General features: G+C 37.1%; 1 protein-coding gene across 1 annotated transcript in view; it reads right to left on the reverse strand.

The window, feature by feature from the left end:
* Positions 1-24,539, reverse strand: part of IQCM (IQ motif containing M) — a 79,894-nt gene that overhangs the window by 39,061 nt on the left and 16,294 nt on the right. Inside the window, exons 4-6 of the mRNA XM_088526481.1 lie at positions 23,047-23,123; positions 9,482-9,567; positions 2,229-2,299 (exon numbers count right to left, since the gene is read on the reverse strand). Of these exons, the coding sequence (XP_088382607.1) occupies positions 2,229-2,299; positions 9,482-9,567; positions 23,047-23,123 (234 nt within the window). The remainder of the gene's footprint in view (positions 1-2,228; positions 2,300-9,481; positions 9,568-23,046; positions 23,124-24,539) is intronic.

Consider the following 24,539-nt stretch of genomic DNA (forward strand, 5'->3'; position numbering starts at 1 on the left):
ATCTATCATTTCATCAGCATGCATAAGAGAACAGAAAAAGAAAAAAAAAAAGATAAATTAGTCAATGCATGAAACATCAGAGGAAAAGACAAAAAAAAAAAAAAAAAACAGGTAAGGAACAAGATGAGAAGGACTATCACGGAGAGTGATCCGGGAATCATCAGTAATCCAAAAGCCCTCATGGGAAAAGATTTGTGTGACACATATTGTGAAACAATTCAAAGACTTCAATTCCAACTGGGGAAGAGTGATAGGTTTAGCTTAATCGAAAATATGTCTTGTGCAGAGAGCTGGAGAGCAGAAACAAACCTTAAACACCATTTACTGTCTTGCTGGAGGGGCTAAGTGAAATGTAAGGCACAGCATGCAGGCAAATCTCAACTATAACCTGCCTTTTCTCCATACACTTACCTTGATATTTTATAGTATCTGCATAGAACCCAAGCTGACCCTTGTAGCAACAGAGTTATGAAAAGAATATTCAAACAGATATTCTAACCCTGGTTTGTCTGTATCTCCCAGAATATTTTGTTTGACTGGATTTGGACTGTGATACCAAAAGGAAAAGGCCAGTAATTAACCCTAGACTTACTTGCTTCATCTTCAAATTTAATTTTGTAAATAAGCAACATAGTGCTACCGAGATATATTAGACATACCACCTGCTTTGTACTACTTTAATGGAAAATCTGTCAAGCACTTTCCTTAATGATTATATGTCTTAAAACTCAAAAATGAAAGGATTATCACTGAAATCATATTAATCTGCAAAGGATTAACAGCATACTGTTGAAAGACTTCATGAACTGCAAAAGGAGAGGATCCGAAATAAAAAATGCAAAGAGCTTTCCATATAAATAGTGCAGAAAGAAAGCAAAGGTTGAAGAAGAAAAAAAAGCTAAAAATGGATTGAAACAAAGAATACTGATCTGAATTAAGCCATTCAGCTTTGAAAAGAAAAGCAAATTGTGGAAAATGCACTAGAAACTATAATATCCCTTACCACCTATACACAGTTAATCACTTTTTTCATTAAGTTTCTGCAAACAGATTTGCAACTTCGGTTTTCAATTTTGAACACATCTAGATACATTATGTGAAACATCTTCTTTAAAAAATGAAAAAAGAGAACATTCTAAATCTAATGAAGCATTGAGAAGGAAGACTGGATTTCTTACTGATGCAGTCTTTTGCTTTACTATACAGGAAGACCAGCACAGTTTATAAAATGCTATACTACACAGCTTAGCTTTTAAGATTTCCACACACAGATTTTTTTTTCTCCCTCCGCCACTGGCATGTTTTCCCTGCTTGTAGGAAACCATGCCCAGGCATATCTTGTTACCTCATGGCCAAAAAAGTTCATTTCATTAAACTTAATTCAGCAGTTACCCATATTCATGTAGTTACTTCAATATGTGTTTGATTTTAGCTTTTGTGGGATATAAGGATAAGCTTAAAGTCAAGCACTCTTAAAATGCTATGCTGAGTCAGGATGGCTGCAACTTCATGCTTACCTGCAGTAAAGTTAAAATTAAGCAGATGTCTAAGTGTCTCACTGAATAGAGTGCTGAACTACAGTTCAGTGATTACTCATAAGTGTCAGCACATTCTCCATCCAAAAATTATCACTTTATAAGTAAAATCTTAAGATATGCATGGACATAATCAATGTATGGCTGAGTAGAATTCTGATGACCAGATAATTAGGATTAGTGCAGACGTACATTAAGAAGATGATGAAACACTGTTTAAACTCAAAGATGCATCTCAAATTATTTACTCACTATGTACACAGAAGATAAAATACAGCACTGAAACAACATGGACGCATAAAGACCATCCATTCAGCAGACACAATAATAGTTTTAAATTCAGTAATCAGCTTCAATGGGTCCAATGTAGTTTGCCTTAGGATATAAAATCACAATTTAGTGTCCTGAAGTCCCTGTGCTGTTACTGAGAGGTTAGGACACACAAAATAAATCTGCCTCATCACAGAAAAGAATTCAGAATCCTCATCCTGGAGTTTTGCAACTTAGTGACATATAAAATCTATGGATTCTGCTTGTAAATAACATAAATACAAGACTAAGGCACATTCATACTACCTCATGCCTTTGACTGTTTTCAGTATTAATTACGAGGAAAAAAGCATGGTCTGAAAATAAAAAAGTTAGTTTCATCTGCTGTTATTGTTACAAAAAAAAGGAATAGGAAAGAAGTACCTGCTTTTCCTTTCTGCTTTAACACTAGACACAGCTCTCTTCATTTTGTTGGTCTGGAAATCTATCATAAGCTGTAAAGACAGAAGAAAGATAAAAATTAAATTACATTATATTAAATTAGCAAAATCTAAGACAGGTGGATTCTTCAGCATGTAGACTTGTCTTTTTATACTCAACTATATACAGCCTTGCCTACTACCTACTACCTTCAGTCTCATCTTGCTCTATGGATATCCTGCTATTTCAGCTCAGCTTCCAGCCATGCTATTCTCCCAACATGGAAATGACACTTGCACTGATTTGTCTTCTGACCTGCCTCACAGTACACAGACAAGCTGATGTTTTCTTCTTAGTTCTGCACTCTTCCATACCTAAATTTCTAATTACATTTTGCGCTCCCTTTGGTGTAGAGTTAGCAATACCAGAGAACTAACCACAATGGTCCGACACTATAGTAGGTGACTTTGAACATTTGTGGGAATAAATGAATGATTTTACTGCAATACAAGTACTATATAAATACAAATACTGCATTATAAATACTTAATTATTTTAAGTTACTCCAAATATATCTTAATGTGAGATTTCTCAAATACTATTAAGACATTGTCCAAATGACTCTTGAGTCCTCTTGCCACGCTTACCAATTGGTGATTTTGAGCTGAGAACGGAAACTAATACACTATTGTGCCTGTGATCATGCTTTGCCAGAACCAGACCATTTTCTCTGATATTTGTAAATTGAATTTCAAGTTTTGTAAGTCAGGGTTTCAGGGTCTTTCAGGTTCATTTGAAAACTAAACACTTTTATACGCTGATAAACCATTGATCAGCAGACCGCCATCCATAAAGCTTAACACCACATAGAACAGAAGTACTTTTCAGGTGGACAATCAGTTCTTCTTAAGGTAACCACAAAACTTTAAGTGTGTCCCCTTTTAAGGGTAAGAGAAATCATATCACTGCCTCCTGAAAAGTAAGAGATGGGAAATACACACAAAGGTTTTGCTTGAAGGTTTCACTAGCCATGCTATGTGAAATATTGCTATAACAAAAGAGTCAAATGGCTTTGTCTCCCCAGCTCTTGCACATGGAACAGTGCAGTGAAGCATGTGTTTGACTCAGAATGAGCTGTTCCCACTCCACACTATGATGAGCCACTTGCCAATTGAGTACAGTCTCCTGCTTCCCACTTGCAAAAGAAATTTAATTGGCTATTACAGCAATCTGTACTCTGATAAGGTTGCTGAGAGGAAAAAAAATGTCTTATGAAGATCACATACAGTGTGTTTCTTCCATTTGTGCTGGTCCACTATCTCAATATGTAGCCACCCTTCAAACAGCTATTCCTCTCTCTAGATATCTCATACCCTCAGCTCATTTGTATCTAGGAACATCCAAAAGTTCACAGTTCCTTTCATTTGCTTCCCAAATTACTTTTCAAGTCTCCAGTATGTGGCCCAGCAAGTTGTGCATGTTTTCATCTGAGGCAGCCTCCTCCCTAGAATTCTAAGTTTTATTCTGCCTGAGACAAGGGTGGCCTGCAATAAAGACCTTGCTTCCACTTCACAAGCCACCTGTTATCATCTTCACCAACCTGCCAACTCCTCTATTGCTTCCCAGTCCTGCTGCTCCCCAGCCCACTGTGCCATCTGCACAGCAGGAATTCAGAGATAAACTTACAAAGTGTTAGAAGTCTCAGCTTTGTCTCAGAGCCGGTGCTGCTTTGTGAGTAGAATAATTATTCTGAAATAAAAGTAACTTTTATTTAAGAATAATGCCTGCATGGAAAGCTGTTTCAGAATTAAGTATGGAAAATTGCTCTATTCCATTCTAAATGCACTTACTCTTGTGCACAGGGCCAAAGATCTGTTTGTGAATACCTTGAATATAGGATATATATGGTAATAAACTGAAGAAGGAATGAAAAATGATTCAAAGAGTCATCTGAAAATACACGTTTCTAGCATTTCTGTAACTGAAATGCAGGACTCTGACATTTCAAAAAACTGCTATGACTTCCCTCCACATTTTTTAAAATTAACTTACAAGGCAACCACACAACCCACTGCGGCGCTGAACAAATTGAACTTGTCATCTAAAAGCCCAGAAGAGGTGACTCGGGTACAACCAGAGGGAGAACTCAGCTCATCTATTATAGTTAGTGGTATCCTGCCATAGCACCTCAAGACTATAATCTTGGTCCAAGGCCCCCATGATTGTCCAAATACAATAGTATCAGGATAATTACTAGCCCAGATAATGCACAATTACAGTTGTAAAAAAAAAAAAAAAAAAAAAAAAAAGACACCTCAGAGGGATACAGACAGATGAAGCAGGACAAGTAAATAATGAAATGTCTTTGATCAGCATGATGTGAAATTACTACATGGATGTTGAGTTTGTTACTATTTATGGTTAAAAGAATAAACATAAGCTGGACGGAAGAGGTTGTCTGGACCACCTACAAGGAGCTTCTGCCAAGCTCAAGGTAGCACAGGGAAAATGCATACAGTTACACACTGAACATTAAAACTGGGATCATTCATCAACGGGAAGAATAGAAGCTGATCGTTGTATGGTGAATCAGAGGGATAGAGCGGAAAAGAATGTTTCAGATCTTGTTCAATTCAGATTATGATGATTTTCTGTTTAAACTGGGAAAAATCAAACCATGGAACCATTTTGCATGATAAACTGTAGAACTTTTTATCAGTCTTGAATCATAATGCTGGAAAGGGCAATTCACAGCTAGCTCTGAATGAGCTTTAGATCTCAATAACCGTCTCCTGTTCTAGGTCAAGCACAAAACTCTACCAAAGTACAAACTGAAGGAAAACCAAGCTATCACAGCTCCTAAAACCCTACAGTTAGTTCCTACCAAAGGAGAAGAAAAATCAATAATTTAAAATAATGGTACTCTGGTAATGTCACACCTTGTCTATAATATATTCCTTCTCATGTGTGAAAGGATTTATGAAGCATATTAAAATATTACCAGAGTTTAATGAACTTTTTTTTCTTTTTTTGCTTCTGTTAATTTTCCAGAGAATACATTCTAAGAAGCAACAATGTCCCTTATGTGTAGATGTAAGCAAAGCAGCAGGCACTTTCTGAGCATACTTTCTCCTTTATCAAGATTCATAGGTTACAGTGATCTCTGGCGCCTTCTCACTAAAGACAGTACAATCAGACATGGAAATATTCTGCAAGATGATTTCCTTTCCACATGAAACAAGGTCTTTGTGACCAACATGCTGTCTACTCCTTCTTCTCTACCTTCCTGTCTGTACTTTAATGCAGATTAGTTTTTCTTCTTGCTAAATTAGATGTTTTACCCGTTTTTCATCAAATAAGTACAACACAAACAAAACAGGTGTATATCTTTACACGGGAACTCACCTACAAGGAACATGGGTATTGCAAATAAAAAGCTGAACTGTTGTTGAAAATAATTCAAAGCATATTCTTCAGAATCGTGAAAACAATGTCACTTCACAAGATAAACTTGTCTTCAAAGCATCTTTGAAAAAAGGAGCTCAGCCATGCTATCTATACAAATGAAAGGCACTGTCCTTCATGTGATAGACTCATTTATGTCAGCATCACATGATGTCATGATTTTCAAGTTCAGATTTGTTCTGTTGTAGAACAAAACCAAGGGATTGTACATACTGGCTAGGGCACTTAAGGTGAAGAAAATTCATCTTGGAGAAAATGCCCTGAATGAATCAGCACAAGGACTTCTATATCAGGTTTTCACAACATACTCAAATACCCCCTTGCATATTTGGCTTCATGAGAGTTAGCGTTTGTGTTTTTCTCCTTCTCTCTCTCTCTATAGCCGATATTCTAGGCCTAATTCTTCTTGACAAAAATGCCACTGAAACTAACACATTTCTGGGGGAAATTACTTCAGTCGTAAAGCTTCAGGATTCTTAGTCGTTTGCTCCTTGTAGAGCAAAAGTAGGCTTATCTTTGCTGAAATAAACACTTTCCATTTAAGCTTAACATGGTAAAAACAGTCTCTGTTCCTAATGTTTACTGTGCAGCATGAGATGCTCCCTGAATTCCATAAATTCACCCTGGGACATAGCTTCTCAGCAGTGTCAGCTCATGACACTGAGTTCTGTTTCACTTCCTCCATGGAGACAGAACATAGCAGGCTTATCTCATCTCTTAAATCAGACAAGCTTAATCAAGAAAATATTTATTTTACAAAAGGTAAGGTCAAGAATTTTGATTCAAGATTAGGAAAAATATACAACATAATTCTAACTGAAACATAATGATCGGGTGCCTCTCTGGTACATCTCTTTTACCCAGATGCGGGAAGACCACCAGATGCCTCAACAAAGGTTGAAATTTACTACATTTGGCAATACTTCTTCTTACAGACATTATTCTTGATCTAAACCCAGGCAGGAATACTACTTCTAGCCTATCCCATTTGATTTTTCCTCCATATTCTTCCCCTTATACTAATTTCTTCCCATTTATACTCATTTCTTTCATATTATGATTTAGATATGGATGCAGCCTGTGGACTGTTTACTCAGAAAAGCTTGCAAGCCTTCAGGTGGCAAGAGTTACCTCACTTCATATCTCCATAAGATTTTCAGTTAACATCTTACTTGCACCTTAAAAGCTCTTACCACAAATTCCTAAGACATTACAATTGTTAGAACACTCCTAAGGCTGCATATTAGAGCACTCCACAGCCACATATCACTTTGGACACCTTTCAGTCAGTCTACAGCCACCATCAATCTAAGCTTGTAACATAGACTAAATTTGACAACTTTAGGCATGCCATTAGAATTGACAACAGACCTAGGAATATAGGATCTTCCCTGGATTGTCTCTAAAGATATGCTGCCTTTGTCCCTACAACTGAAATCTTCTGGCATTTTGACTGTTTTGCACTGCTTAATAAAACATTTAATGAATTATTATCAAAATAGTCTCAGCAAACTACCTGAAGAGTCTACTATGCTATAAAATAAATTTTAGATTCTGTGCCTTTACTGATCAATGTCATCCAAGAGATCTTTAGACAACCACACTTCTCTACTACAATTTTCAAACCCTGTAAAGACAACACATGACACCAACTTGTGGGTCATTTCTGGGAGGCCCCTTGTAAAATGCAAAGTTTAAGATGTAGTACAAGGAATCCCTAAACAGAACCATTAGATATTTAGTAAGCATAGATTATTTCTCTAGGATATGTAGGCACTTACCTTTAACTTATTTTGTTTTAAATACTGTTAAAAATAATCTGTCTACTATGCAATATTTTACACTAAACCAGTTACAACACCAAATTGGATCCTAGCTCTGGTTTCCCATTATTTGTAAGCTGGAAAAGGAAATAGGTAAGAGAGAGACAGCAGGGCATGGATGTGAAAGGCTAGAAGGTCACAGGTGGATTTCCTCAGGGATGTGTGTTACTGGTGAACATATTAATATTTCCCTTCATGTTTGACAGAGCAGCAGTGAACTGGCATGCAACGGGACACACCATCAGGAAATCAGGAAGAACTAAGTGTCATATAATAGAAGAATAATTGGATGACATTGTCAACTAGCATTATAGAAATGAATTAAATAGCATCAAATCAAAGTTTATAAACTAAGTGCCTAATGAGATAGAATTACTTAGTTTAAAATAATGACAAGAGGAAGACATGGATGCCTAAGAGACTTACAGCAGTGACAATAACCCATGGCTGGGAGAAGGAAATTTCACCCTAAAAATTTCAGGTAAGAAAAATCTTAATGCCAATCTATGAAGTGTGATATTCTGTACCACTCTGGTCACTCAGCATTCCAGCAAGATGACTTCTGACAAGATTATGTGACGGGAAATAACTGCTAGGATAATTAGGGCAATGAACTGTCCTAGATGAGAGGAAACAAAGTAGTTTGACCTCTTTTATACCAGAAGAACAAAGTCTGACAGCGGACCCAACTGTTTCAGGCAGCAGTGGGTGTGAAAAGTCAAGAAGAAACATCTCTAAAAGTAAAGGACAATGCTGACAAAAAATTGAGCAAGCATAAACTGGTCATGCCTAGTCGACGAAGATTTTTCACCAGCAGAGGAGACCAGACCTGTCTTCCAGTGGAACAGGAGGAGTGAAGGAAAAAAACAACAAAAGAAACAAACAACATAACAACAAATGGGATAATAGTTAACTATGTGTAAAATATTTAAATGGCACAGTTATCTATGGCAAGAAGGCACTGGATTCATCAGGTGAAAATAATCCTCTCTGTCCAAAGTCATTGTCTCCTTATGAATTAAGGGACTCTTAGGACAATATACAAATATGACTAAATAACCGTACAGCAAGAAAAATACTTATTTGTATAAAGGGTGGGTTCACAGGGTTGTCTATAGAAGAGAGTAGAATGATTACCTGACAGTATCTATGTGAGGATGACCTATTTCAATGAGACTATCTCCACTGAAGAGGTGGAATCTTTCAATTGCAACTAGCCAAAATTCTGTCCAAATCAATTTACATTATCAAACTTTCTCCATTATTTAATATTCTGCTTTATTCACAGATAAAGGCTCCTTTTAAAGAACAATACAAAAGAAACAAATAAAAAAGAAATACTCCCCTATTATTTCTTGCATGACTTTCAGTCTTCAGAAGAATTTTCTTATGGACTTACCTATATTAAAAATATTTTATTAAGTAGTAGGATCCATTCACATCCAATGTCAAATCAAAAATTTTAAGTAAGACTTCCAACAGCTGCTTTCTGCTTTAAATTATTTTTTAACATTTAATCTTAATACCCCAAAGCCATAATGTTTTAAAATCTTATCTGTAGTATGCATATTTTAAAACAGTACTAAAAGTACTCATTTGGTTTAGTGAAAACAAGGGTTTGTTTTTCATGTCTGCATGTAATATGTATGGTGCATAATAAGCTTACATTCATGGAATTTCTACTCATTCAAATGAGAAGAGTGAAGCATTAAGAGGGAAGCATTGTGGTTTTGTCAAAAGTAGTTGGAGTCCACAAGAATCACAGGGTATTGGATACCCTGGAATTTACAATTTCTTCTCTGAGGTCAAAACCTTGGTTCCTCTTCCAATTTTAGAATTAATTCTCCTGTTCTGATAATAACACTGCTTATATATCCCTACCATAGAGAGTAAAGTTCATTATTAAACTGAAGGAATTTCTAATGTACATAGAACTTGAACTTTTGATGACACGATCATTTTACATACCTCCTTGGCCTTCATTTTTATGTGCCTCACTTGATTGGAGTCCTTCACAACATTCGGTGCAATTACTCCTCTCCAGTCTTGGTACACTTTGTCTGTTGGGAAGATTATTGTGTTTTTTAAGAATATGTCATTTATTCAGATTACTTAACATTATTTATTTGCCTTCAAGTTACTTAATTATCTCTTAGCAGTTTCATTTCCCAGAACTGTAACTGGGATGTTGACATCTGCTTTCTACAAGGTTAATCAGGTGTTTTCGTACTTCAGCCTTCCACTTCATGTATTCTCAAACTCATCTGGATCCGTGACAACAAAGCTAGTAAAATCTCAGAATTTGCCTCTTATTGCATTACATTTAAGGCGCTCTCACAAATATTTTCAATTGAAAAATAGAAAGTTTCATTTTTATCCAGATAATCTTCCATAATAGGGCCTAAAGCTGTCTGAAATCAGGAACGTGACTGGCTTTTAAGCTATTTTGAAGAAACAGCTTGATCTCTCATATGACTACAGCTCCACTACAGTCAGTATAAAGTGTGCCGTGTGCTAAATCTCAATTTGGTTCTCATTATAAGGTGGTAATATACCAGATTTACAATGTCCTGAATCGTAAAATATGCATACACTACTCTTCTGCGAAAGGCCTTCTCCATCAGCTTCAGTCAACTATTTCAGATGTTACTAACCTTTACTTCTACAAAAAAGACAGACCTTATGCTACCTACATTAATTCCACCATTACTCTATAACATATAGCTATCAAGGTTCAATGATAGTTTACTCCTTATTCTTTTGGCTCTATTTTTACTTAGCTTTAACGTTAGATGATAATACAAGACCACTGAAATAACTTTAATATATTGAACTGAATATTCAGGACATTATACTTATTTCTTATGCGTTGCTTTATACATATTTTAAGTCGAGATTGTCATGGAAGAAGTGACCAAAAAAATCCCAGGGTTTCTTACGTGAGAAGAGATAGAGGGAAGTGTTATAAAAGTTTCGGATACGTGAAATGTTACTGAAGAAGCAGAGATGTTATCCATTCTTATGTTACCTGAGGTAATTGGTGTTAATAATTTCAATAGCAAATGAGCTCTGAAATGTAATTACAATAAATATCAAGGACTGTCTGCAACTTCTTTTTTTTTAATCCCTTTTGTTTTTCCTGTTAGGAAGAAGGCAATGTGTAAAAGATAGAATTTCCAGATTCTTCTTTTTCTTCTCACTCATGTATTTGAGCTATGTGTACCTTTTTAACTATTCCCTGTCTATGATACAGTCCTCTCTCTTTTCTGAAGTTCTTTCCAGAAAAATTTTGTCAAGGTGCTATACTGGTAAGTTCTGCTGGTGCCATGTGCTTTTTTGGAAGGCAGTAATCAGGACTGAACGCTGATTCCAGCTGAAGCTGCATCAATTGTTTATGAAGAAATATTATTCTTACTCTATTTACCATACTAAACTTTAACAACGATTTCTTTTATATTTTTGATTACAATATCTAAGCTGAACAAAAGATAGCTAGACACACTACGTCCAACAACAGCAAAAAAACTATCATTGATTCATTTACAATTAAAAAAAGAAGAAAACAGTAAGGATGTAAAAGGTGCTGTGGCACAAAGGTTAAGGCTCAGAACACGTTCATTTCATTTTCCTGTTCTGTCAGGTAGCCTCGCTAATCTCTTCTGCCATCCTAGCAGTTGCTATAGCTGCCAGCTAGATCCAGAAAACTCTATAATATAACAAAATATAATATAACACCCCTCGTAACCTAACATAAGATGAATTCCTTCAGGGAGCTGAAGATAGTCTCCTGGCTTCTGCCAGGACAATTCTAAGGTCCATAATTGCCAAATTACTCAGGATTGATTGACCTCGCAGACATTACTTAAAAACAAACCAAAATAAAACAGCACAGCCCATTCTGCTCTTTATTTGATGGAGCAAGCACTGCATACCAGTAGGAAGCATGCAACTGTACAATGCTGAGTCAAGCATTTACATGACAAAGAGAACAGGGTTTAAAGACACATTCCTTACTCTGTGAATATATGACTGAGTCATAATCTACTAGAATGTATGGTTACTTGAGTCACTTCTAAAAACCTTTGTCGACTTGAAATATTTGAAAATACTGTCTACTTGCCCTCACCATGAATTTCTCCTCTATGAAGTGATGCCATATTTGAAAAAATATCTGAAATACTTAGATATGGAAGATAAAGGGATCATGTAAAGATCACAGGTAAATATCCTAATGAAGAGCAAGACAGACAAGTTAGAATACACTGGGGCTCTCTACTTACGCTATAAGTGTCTAATAATGTATAATGTCTATACTACACTGTATGTGCCCTCATCTTGGCAAAGTACTTTTCCATCACATGCACCACCATTTACCGTGGATCCTAAGAACTTAATAAATATCAGCAATAACAAAAAAGATTGAAGAGGTGAGGAGGAAAAAAGAAGTTTACATCACTTCTCAGATTCCAGGGACTAGTGAGTGAAAACTCAATTCAACAAACGTTATACTTCTTATCCAATTTTGTATTTGGTTTGCACAGAGATCACCTTGGTCCTTTATACTTTCCCAGGTTCTCTGACACTTGCTGAACTTCATCATGTCTCAAAATAACAACTTCTTCTCCAAATTTCTGTCATGCTCCATTTTGATATAAGACATCTTTCTCCAGTCATTTTCCATAGAGCATTTCAGTAAGATTAGCCAGAAGTGCTTTTAACCTTCATGGACTTTTTTAAAGTCAAAGATTGTTACGAGAACTCTGTGAAAGCTCATCTCACATCTATGTGAGCCAATAAACAGGTGAGAAAAGTCACAGTTTAAATCAAACTTCTCACATAAGCACTCTTTATTTCCAGTGACCATTCAGCTCCAAAAACATGAGTGTGTTACAGGGGCGAGGAGAAAGTTAATGAAAATTCACAGCTGGCTAATGCCTTTTTAAATAGGACACTCAGTTTTAATCTATAGCACTTAGAAGCAATTATTAGTAGAAGATAGAATTAGCAGTTCATAATTTGATTATATGTATAATTTAAATGGAGGGGATCCTATTTTAATTATTAACTCTTGGAAGATTAATTTAGACCACTTAGATTTTGTTGATTTTGTCTATTAAGTCTGTTTAAGAGCACAATGAAACAGTGAACGGGAAATGTGGTGGTCAGGATCCCCTTCACATTCATTCCCCTTTAAATAGCTTGAAAATATGTAGTAGTCATAAAGTGCATGAGGTTGAAGTTTAGTGTCTTTTGCAGTGCCAGGATATCATAAATAAGAATGTGGCTCATTAGACCAGCAAAATATAAAACTGTACTCCCTGTCTTTATTACAACTTCCATCTATTTTTAATGCAATTACACAACAAAAAACATTCTTTTCTGTATGTCTCAGATGGCCAAGGCTGTAACAAAATAAGAATATTTTAATGCAATTATATATAAATTATGTAAATGTGTTTCACATATATTTATGTATATGCATAATATGTAACTATATACACACATAAGAGTTACTAAACACAACTTGAGTAGAGTGAAGTCATTAAACACACCAGAAGGAAAAGAAGTCTTTGAGATTTTCAGGTAATACAAGAGTTTAAGATCTCACTATAAATTTATATATATATTTTAAATATTGTGGTAATAAATTTCCTTGCTACAAAATGTTTTTTCAAAACTTCAGGTGAAAATATTTGCCTTTTTTTTTTTTTTTTTTTTTTTTTTTTCCTCCTTGACACATTTCTTTGAAGCAAATTTTAAAGGTATACAAAGACTCAGGTATCTGTCTAATGTTTTTTTTGAGTGGTCTAAGAACTTCTTCTAGCTTCATACAGATCACTTGGAATTAAAAACCTGATGGGATATTTCCTAAAATGCCCAGGGGCCAGACTCCCTCTTGACATGCCTAACATTAACTAAAGTCTGACTTCATAATCTCAATTTTGTATTTATTTTATAAATGCATTACACGTACTTGCCTCTTCTGCATGTGGAATGCAAACTTTACAGAAACTTCTTGGGCCCACATGTAGGTGCAACAACTAACATAATGCAAAAAGCATCCTCTTTCTGTTCCCAGGCTATCATCTCCAGTCTTCAGTCTTCTTCAGTCCTTGACATTTTTATTCTGAACATGCACCTTTTAGACTGCTGCATTTTTACCTTAGGGGTAATAGGTTAAGTGAGGTTTAGCTAGGATACAATGAGAGAGCACAACATCATTTTCCCATGCAGATACATTCTTATACTACTTCAGAGCTTTTTAAGAGTTTTCAGATATAGGGTTTCTGTTTTTGGAGCTTAGACATAATAGAAATTCTTAGTCCATTTCTAACGTTTCTACTAATTCAGAACTTTCTTTTTTTTCCTGATGCTAAAGTCCATGTAGATAAGGCTTTTGCAGAAAAAAATATTGAAAACTGCTTTCTTTCTACCGACCTCTTTCGGAATGAAGAGAGATGTTACTCTTCCTAAGAATGCAGTTATTTCTGCTAAATCATTTCCAGTACCAAATGGCCAATGTAATGATTGACATTACATTGAAATGGCACTAAATATACTTTCAGTGTCAGGTTCAGCAGTGAGGTCAAGTGTACAGAACAAAACCAATCCCCACTACCCCACAGAAGTAAATTTGTTCCCTGAGCCACAAGGAAATTTACTATCTGGCAGGTACCACAGCCATTCTTTTTAAAAAAAATATTTAAAAAAAAAAATAAAGATATATTATGCACTCCTTCCCATTGAAGTATTATGAAACATCCTTCTATATACTAAACAAAGACACATATTTAGCAAATAGTTCAGTCTCTAACTGAAAACATCAATTTGTTTACTGGAAATGTACCAGACAGTCTGTGAACGGAGAAGAATCAGGCTTCTGAAAGTGCTCTCACAAAGGTTTGCTTTTCAGGACTGATATTACAAGTAATTAGCTTGACATTTAATAAATGACATTTCTAAGAACTGCTGAAATGGACTTAACAGGCAAACAGAACAACCTTGCTTTGTTTCAGAAAGGTAGTTGCATTGTTGCACATTTTATACAAAGTCCTTTTGCCAGCTAATGCTGAAAACATTTACATGCACAAAATACTTGAAATAAATATGCTCTGTGTAGACTAAAGTTTCTATTATGGTGCTCTCTGCTTAGCACAAACTCTGAAAAAATGTCTTGTGGCAAAGCTGGTACAAACTGCAGTTGAGTGAGCTCATCCTAGAGCTACAACAAATTAATCCTTAAAGTCATGTTCTTTGTTCTAAGCATATTGCAAATCATACACAACTCAGTCTGCACTTTACATTTTGGTCAAAGAAAGTATGAGAATTTATGTTTAAACTGTACTTCCTTTACTTTTTCTAGGTGTAAAAATGGAGCTTGACAGTGCTAAGTAACAACAATGCTTTGAAGAAACAAGAATGTACCCTTTGGTCCAGTTTTCCAACCCTGAAGAAGTTTGCTTATGTGCAACACATTTGAAGTATACATAAAAAATCTCAAGAAATACCTCTTAAATTTGGTTGCACTTCCTGCTTGTGTTTAGGAAGATATGAATTGCTTAGAGTATATGAGGGTTGTATCAGCCTTATCTTCAAGCATTAGAAATGTTGAAATTTCTTCCAAGTGAATATATTTCAAAATCTCATTCATGCAGTTTGGCTGCTCAGTTAGCACACCCACCGGCATGCTGTTGAGACCCACCAGGGGTTTCCTAAGTTGCCAGGTAAGAAAATGGGAGTCTTCAGCCAGAAATGCAGCTAAAAAATCAGGTTTCCATTGTTACATTTGCAAAATTCATGCTTAAAAAAAAAAAAAGAGAAAAAATGAATTTTACTTCTTAGGTTAAACACAGAATCATAGAATCATGGAATGCTTAAGGTTGGAAGGGACCTCTAAAGGTCATCTAGCCCAAACCTAGAGCAACGTGGCACAGGACTGTGTCCAAGCAGGTTTTGAAGATCTCCAGAGAAGGAGACTCCACAGCCTCTCTGGGCAGCCTTTTCCAGGGCTCTATCACCCTCACTGTCAAGAAATTTTTCCTTAAGTTCCTGGGGAACTTTTGGTGTTTCAGTTTGTGGCCATTACCTCTAGTTCTGTTGGTGGCTGCCACTGAAAAGAGGCAGGCCCCATCCTCTTCACTCCCTCCCTTGAGGTACTTATAGACACTGATTAGATCCCCCCTCTGCCTTCTCTTCTCCAGGCTTAACAGGCCCAGCTCCCTCAGCCTCTCCTCGTAGGGCAGATATTCCAGGCCCCTGATCATCCTTGTAGCCCTGCACTGGACTCTCTCCAGCAGTTCCACATCCCTCTTGTACTGTGGAGCCCAGAACTGGACACAATACTCCAGATGTGGCCTCACCAGGGCTGAGTAGAGGGACAGGATCACCTCCCTCCACCTGCTGGAGACGCTCTTCTTAATGCACCCCAGGATCCCATTGGCCTTCTTGGCCATGAGGGCACACTGCTGCCTCATGGTCAACTTGTCGTCCACCATGACACCCAGGTCCCTCTCTGCAGAGCTGCTCTCCAGAAGGTCAGTCCTCAGCCTGTACGGGTGTCTGGGGTTATTCCTCCCCAGGTGCAGGACCTTGCACTTGGCCTTGTTGAATTGCATGAGGTTTTTCACCGCCCAGTTGTCCAGTCTGTCCAGGTCCCTCTGCATGGCAGCGCAGCCCTCTGGGGTATCTGCATGGCAGCGCAGCCCTCTGGGGTATCTGCATGGCAGCGCAGCCCTCTGGGGTATCGGCTACTCCTCCCAGTTTGGTATCATAAGCAAACTTGCTGAGGGAGCACTCTGTGCCTTCATCCAGGTCATTGATGAATAAATTGAACAGGACTGGACCAAGGACTGACCCCTGGGGGACTCCAACTAGAGGTGGAGGCCTCCAACTAGACTCTGCACTGTTGATCACCACCCTCTGAGCTCTGACATCCAGCCAGTTCCTAATCCACCTCACTGTGCACTCATCTATCCCACACTTCCGGAGCTTGCCCAGGGTGATGTTATGAGGGACTGTGTCAACACGGAGCAGGGTAGACCTACAAAGCAACCCTGTTTAAAAGGAATGGTGGGCAAAGTCACTGGCCATTCCTTTCTAAAGCCAGAGCAAGGTGCTAACTTCACCAGCTGAGATGGGCAGTTTGCCCCTGGCTGGCTGTGAATGCATTAGCATGTATACAGAAAGAAGTATAGAAGCTTGTTAGAAATCTGTACTATACAGTGTATGACCAAAAGACAAAATGCAAAATGTCAGCATGACTGAAATCAATGCGAAAATTCCTGTCAATTTTATTCTTGGTAATTTCTGTGGAACGGAAAAGTATGCTGTTTTCTCTTTCCTCATTTCCTTCCCCAATTCCTTTATATACATATATATACATATATACATACACACACATAAATATATGACTGGACTCCGCACAGAACTGTACCACTAGTGCTTGCAAATAATGAAAATATTATACCACTAGAATAGCTCACTTTCACCAGAACAATATTGGATTTAGAGATTCACAGTGAACTAAGCAGAAGAAAAGTCAGCACACACCTACATACATTGGAGGTTCCCTCGCTGGCACTGTAAAGGCACGGGGATATTGATGGAAAATGTCTCTAAAATCTCCGGGTCACCAAAGATACTGCATCTCCATTCATACTTAGTATAATCCCTATGGCCACCCCTTGCCGGTCTCTGTTCCCTGATTTTTCCCTAGGTCTGATCCTACAGTTAATCTCCCCAACTTCATCCCCTGATACAGTTGATCCCATCCAAGCTGATCCAGCTCATTCCCAACCTCCCTCTGGGACCTTATTTCATGGCCTTTATTTATCTCTGTTGTATAAACCTTTCCATTAGTTAAAGAACTCACTTTCTGCCCAGAAGGCACTTCTATGGGCTTGTTTTACGTAGTGAAAATGCAAACAACAGGGAGAAGAATCTCATATGAATTACATTCCGTTAGAAAAAACCCTTTGAACTGCCGTCTCCCTCCTTCCTCCATCACTTGTCACCATGGGTTATTTTTCAAATGTGCTTTCACAGCAGCTCTTCACTGGTATGAATGGTACTACTTTGGGACCTTGGTATTTGTGCAATAATTACTATTGTTCAGCCTTGTATTTAATAGGCAAGTGAGAGGACTACTAAAAATACAGCAGCGCTCATGAAGATTGCCTAGAACTCCCCCTAGAAATACATAAAAATCCTGCAGTCCCCAAAGCAAATTCTGTTCCATCCAGCAAAACTTTTCTGTTAAGCTGTACTGCAAAAATACTGGAACAGAATAAGTGGAGGAAAAAATTAAGACTGTAGTTCAGATCGCCATGGCTTTTGTCAGGACAACAAAAGCCTATTTTATCACTGCTGCAAATTGATATTTTTTTAATCAATTCAAAATCCATCTACCTCTAATTTACTCTAAATAGCCTTTGATTTTAGTGATACAGAAAACACGAAAGTCCTCAACGACACACCGAGTGACTATCTTTCATCAAGACCAAATTCATTTCACAACTTGTAATACAAAATCTCTTTATCTCTTTATTTTATGCTGCAAGTTATATTGGAAAATGTAGTTTACTTGCAGTACTACAGCTCTTTTTTCACCTTTCTTTTCTCCAAACCCTATTTCCAATTTATAATTTCCTCCATGAAATGAAACAGTGTCTCACATACTTTCCATGAAAAAGCCCATCAGCTGTGTATTTTTATGTTGTTAGTGTTTTTTTTTTCTTTTCCTGAATGATGTATGGTCATAACCGGTGAGGAATCAAACGAGAAAAATAATCCTTTCCAGAGGCTCTTGTGGCAGACAGTTTGAAAGCACACTTGTACTAGTGCTAATTACCAGTAACTCCACCGTTTTAGAAGCACTTAATGACAAAGCATCTATATTGTGATCTAAAAATGCATATCTTCATCTGACACTGTTTTTTCTTCCCTTTTTGATAGAAAAATTGGTCATTCCTTTAACACAGTAAGTAGAATACAGGTGCATGAAGCAGACAAAAGCAATTTGATTGTTTTTTAAAAAACGATTTCTGTGTGTTTAAATTGAATCTCAGTCTTGATTTTTTTCCACACACTCATTCTACCCAAATGCCACTGAACAAAGGTCCTTTTCTTATTTCAAAATGGAATTTATTTTCTAAAATGGTGATCCAAAAAGGAATTAGAGCTAAGGCTATGCTTCTGCCTAAGCCCAGCAACTAGTCAATGCCCCTTTAGAGAATAAAAAGGGATGTGGGCGTCTTCACACTGACTGCACTCTCAGGAGGCAGTGCGGTTCTGCAGCAACCTCTAATTAAATGTGAGCCAGAGCCACATGCTAAGGGCTCCAGCTTTTGACAGTCCTTCAGTTCTGAAGACCAGATTTTCAAAACTGCTCAGCTGCCACGGATAGAGCTGCACCATCCAACACTTGGCCTTTCAGTTTCTGGTCTTTATTGCAATAAGCCCTTTATTCAGAAAACAGATTTCTGGTTAGTATCATCTGTTAAAACAGAGCAGGAAAATTAATTTTCACAGTAAAAGTTTTTTCAAACAAGGCACTCTAAAGTGTTAAAATTAATCCTTTTTTTTTCTCTCAACATAGGACCTATTTGTAGGAAAATTAGGTTTGGCAAATATTTATAGATTTATAGCTTCTGTGATGCTACCTTCTGTCCCTTACTGACTCTGTCATAACCAAAGTAACAAGGACTTGGGAAACGTACACTGCTTCAACTCAGGAAAGGAACAGCAGTGAATCATCTGAGTCGAGGCTTATCGGCCAGGATGAGCCTTTCCAGAGGTGACAGTTCTATGAGCTGACTGCACCCAAGAATAAAAGTTGTTTGTTGATGCAGGTGCTCCAAACATAGCTTTAGTCTCTCAATGTGCAAATCAGAGAGCTCACATGAAGATTCAACATTCAGAGTACTGCCAAAATGTCCACGGAGTCTGTCTTAAACCATATCTTCGTGTATGCGAGCGCACCGTGAGTGCTACTGCCAGCCCTCCCCATCGAAACTGGTCATCACTATCCCATTGCAAGGTCCAGTTTTCAGCTGTTCATACAAACTTCAACAATTGAAGCATATGCATTTTAAAATAAAGTTGTGTAGACAAAAGCTGAGTTCCAACTTTTCTCCTTTTTCATGCTAGAAAATTATTATTCTGTATCACAGAAATAGAGGTAGGCAACAAGATGAAAAAGCTGAACTAACTTCAAGTCAATGCTCAATTATGACTCATGTCTGCTCATGAATAAGAATGAACCAAGTCAATGCAAGGTTTCTGGCATTATTTCCCTATCATCAAATATGTTTGATTTCTCACATATTTGTCATCAACTCCTTTGGCTTGGATTGGTTTCGGCTGATAGAGATAAGCTAGAGCCTTGATTTAATTCAGTCTCAATATCTAGCTCATTGAAAGAAAAATCTTCAGCATGCAATCACCTCTATATGAGGAATAACAGCAGAAAACAAAGAGAAAAAAAAAAAAACTGTCTCCAAGTTCTGTTCAAAATATTTCACAGGAGATAAAGATGGGAGGAGGAATGAAAAACAGGCTCCAGGTCAACTTGCAAGCTCCTCAGGCTTTTACAGGCCACAGGGGTCCTCCAGAAGAAAAGAACCAGGGCTGCTGCACAGTTTACATTGCCTTAAACTAATCTAGTTTGCCTGTGCCCTATTATCACTATGAACTCCTGAGAGGAGAGCAAAAGAACCCCCTCAATTCCTCTTCTCTCAGTTTTTCCTGACCTGCAGGCTTTTGCACTTGTGAAAATTCTCTTCTGGGACCTGGAACAAGACTGAAATGCTGACAAAAAATGTGTGCAATCTCGGTTGCACAAGATGTTATGATCCCTGACAGGTCATGGAAATACTATAAGGTGCTATACTAATCATCTCCCAGAACATGACCAAATGTTATTCTTCTTGTTATTCATGTTTGACAAAGAGCAACTTGATATTTATTTGGCATTAGCAAATAAAAGCATAACATCCACTCTGTACTATCAACCTAAGCTGTTTCTTAGCAGGCAAAGTGGATCAGCAGATCTCAGGCATTCATATGTACTTCTATGTATGCATAGTTTTTAAAACACAAACACTGATATGAATGCATAAGAACTTACATTGCTTATAGTCTTACAGGTCTTGCCTTTTTTTTTTATTTTAATTAACAGAATGAATTATTTAGCTTTCTTAACAGTGCATCAGCCTCTTCTAAAACAGGAATGACAATTTTTTCATTTCCAGAAGATATGGGAAATGTTCTGATCCTTTTACTTTGTAAGACAGCTGGGCTAGAGTAATTTATTAAAAACATTTTAGAATTAATACTGACATTTTTCATCAAATCATTTCTGCGTCTTTTTTTTTTTTTTTTTAGCTTAGGTATTTAGCAAATTTGACAGTTGCTTGAATATAGTTTGAAGAACATTGGCAATAATTACTAAGTTATTAGAAAACATTTTTCTCAGATATTCCTAGCCATTTCCATCACTACTTATCAGTTCCTATTCCTGAATGATAAAATTCACTAAGCAAAAGGAAAAATTCACTTTTAGATTGTTGATAGGTAGCCTACAATTTGTGTAGCTTAGTTAAAAAAAAAAAAAAAAAAGGTACTCAAATGCACTTAAAGCACAAAATAACAGAATTCTGAAAATCTTTTATTTGAAAACAACACTTTTGCAGATACTGTGAGTTATTATAAGGTTCCCAGTACAGATGTAAAACTAAATCACATAGCATGCTTTGATTGAACTTCCACCACCAGTAGCATATATGTACAGGATGTCTAATACCAATAATCACCTATTTTGTTTTAAACTATGCTGTTAAACTATATCCCTCTCTCTTTTCATTCATTTCATTGTAACCATTCACATAAGAAAAGTAGAGATTTGCATCCAAGGCTTGCCCACATTTATGAGTTCACAAAACCAGAGCCGCCTCTTCTGATCAACAGACCCAAACAGGCCAATACCACCATGTACTAACTGGGTACACACATTGCTGATTTAGTTTTAAAAATGACAATTGCAAACTGTTACAAAATTGCCCTATACTATTCTGTTCCACCGAATAGCATTACATCTCTCTCAGTAACACCACAGAGGTTTCTACTTCATCATTTAGAGTGAAGTGCACAGCATGAATGGTGGGAGCAGACATTCCACCTTGTTTGCCAGTAGCCCAAGAAGTAAAAGTCACCCTGTACTGAGTAGGCTGATAGGTTGCTTCCTCCTTGTCCTTTGCGGGGGGACCAAAGCACAAAATGTAACTGAAACTCCCCCTAGCCTAAATCAGTTCTTTCTTGTTTGCTTTTATCAACATGGATAGTGTATAATGTGTAAAAGCCTTAAACTGCCTGCATCAGAAGGAAAAACAGATGTTAACTCATTCTAAAAACCTGATTGTTTCAATATCCACTGCCTTTCAAAGCCTTACACCTCCTTACACCAAGGCTATACAGTGCAGAGAGGGCGGAAAAAAAAAAAAGGCAGACCAATTTGCTGTTAGCAATAGCCAATCTGAGGACCTTTAACTTCACTAAATTAAGAAAATGGTTAGGAACTATCATGATTCAGAGCCCAATTAAGTTTTTGGAAGTCCTAAGAGGCATTTATAACAAGCAAAACTTTGTTATTATTTCTGTTTATCAGGTCAGAGAAGTGTCTTATTTTCACAAGAATCAGATCTTCTATCTATCACTCAGTGCCCTTATACTGAAAAAGATGAAATTAAGTAAATTCCTTGGGTTACAAAAGCATTAAGTACTCAATTTTGCATCAGAAGCTTTTACTACAGATCTGTCTTCACTTGCATTATTTTTAGTGAGTTTCCACAGAGGAAAAAGAGTTCAGGCTATGAGCTGGGTCTTCAACAACAGCAGCTCAGGCTGGCAAAGACCTGGCACAAGCTGAGATCAGGGTTCAAGCAGGGAATGGTAGAAAAGGCAAGACCCACCTGAGGGTCAGGGGATGCATCCAGCAAGACGTGGATTAAGCAGACTGGAAGCAGTTGGGATAACAGGCAGGACAAAGTGCTATTTATACAAAAGTCAGGATCAAGAATCAAAGCTACAGTTAGAAGCAGGGTGACAAACCAGAACTTGACAGTAGTAGTGTCCATCAGCCAAGTTCTTGGTACATGCTCAGGTGCACAAAGTAATATGTGTAATGGCTGTCAGCAAAACACAGTAAGTGACCTTTCACTTTGGATTTGAATGCTGAAGGACAAGGGTTTTGAGTAAGCTTGCAAAGGCTGTTCTTTGAGAGACAAGTTAGAGATAAATACAGAATGTCATTCCTGAGATATGTGGACATATAGAAAAACCTAATATTTACAAGAAAAAAAACAAATTTAGCAAGTTTCAAAGTTTTTGAAGTTTTGCAGAAAAATAAAAAAAATCAAACTAAAGTATTTTTTAAAATACCTCAGGTTCTCAAAAAACTCAGGATAACTTTTGGTTTTTAATACTCTTTATAGACAATCCATATTAGATCTTCTCTGTAAGCAGGAATAGGATTTAACGTTTACCTTTGTATATGATCTTAAACTGAAGAATGCCATATGGTCTAGAAGAAGCACTGGGTAATTCAAAGACCCTGCTTCAAAAATAAAAACAAAAGAAAATTTGATCTACTCTCTATTTCTACAGGATTTCATTAAACACTGAGCTCTCACACTGTGTAAAATATCACTTTAAAATATACTCTTAACACTTCAAATAGGAATCTTCCTGAACCTTTAGAATAATCACTACATTTGAGATTGGGGATTTGCTAATCGGACAATCTGTAATTTTAAAATTAGTTGTTCTAATTAGATAGGTCTAAAAGGGATTACACTCTAAAAACTGCTTTGTAATTATATGAAATAAACTAATGGCTTCAGTCTAATTCCTCACAGACAGACTTTTGTCATTTCAACTGTGATCAGCTGCCACTTATGTTGGTACTCTGAGAACAGAAGTCAGTGAATGAAAGAATGAAAATAGTATCTATGGTGGTGCTGGAAAACAGAGATTTTTCCAAAGTGTGAAGAAAGTCTGGGCTAGTAGTATTGCCTACAGACGCTCTATAGCTGTTAAGTTAAACTTAAGTTATAGCTGTTAAGTGAATATTAAGTGGCAGTAAGACTAGGAGAACAAGTCCTGTGAATTTTTCATCTCTTTTGGATGTTTGGGAGCAGGTTGACTCTACCCTTTTCTACCCGACAGTGTTCTTTTGTTGTTGGTGGTGGTTCCTCCCTAATCCCTTTCCTCATTATGACAATACTTCCTTCTTCTATATAGCTGCACACAAGGACTTGAGCAAGGAAAGAAGAGACTAAGCAGTGGAAAGCCTGCAAAAATCAACAGATGAACATTTTAATAAATATATGAAGGTTTGTTCTTTTCTGATGTATCCATTCAGTCTAGGAAGATGGAAGAAGGAGCAAAAAGTCTTTCATAAACTACAATTTTGTTTTCCTTTGAGAGTTTGTGGAAAGAAATAGGCAAAGCTCACTGATACATCTAAAACCTATCCTATGAGCAGCCATTTCCACTGTGCTCCTTCCAAGACAAATATAATTACCCTACTAAACAGATAAAACCGGAAATCTCTAAGATTGCACACTTAGGCCTCCGTATTCTCCCACCAATATTTCAATCTCAATTTGAGGCATTAATATAAGAAAGGTGTTTGAAGAGATGATAAAGATATTTGAGAAATCTTTAAAATTATCAAAAGCGTAAAACAACTTTTGTGAGGATTCAGCTCACGAAGTATCTACCAAGGCTGCATATAAATACACAGCACGGGCCAGAGCGCTCTCCGCTACTCGCGTGGGTCAGCGCGCAGGGGCTCGCCCGCACACTCCCATGTGCCATGAAACGATTTGGCCATACTTGAATAGAAAGAAGGGAAAAACTGATCTTTGTTAGCAGATTTACGTTATATCCTCACCTGCTGCAGCTCAGTGATTTTCATCCAACAAAAGTCTTGGTTTTTCCCCTATTATTTATGGAGTGAACAGGAGAG

This window comes from Tinamus guttatus, unplaced genomic scaffold (assembly GCF_059628265.1).
Source record: "Tinamus guttatus ecotype Peru unplaced genomic scaffold, ASM5962826v1 Tinamus_guttatus_pri_ptg000247l, whole genome shotgun sequence".
In the NCBI taxonomy this organism is placed as follows: Eukaryota; Metazoa; Chordata; class Aves; order Tinamiformes; family Tinamidae; genus Tinamus; species Tinamus guttatus.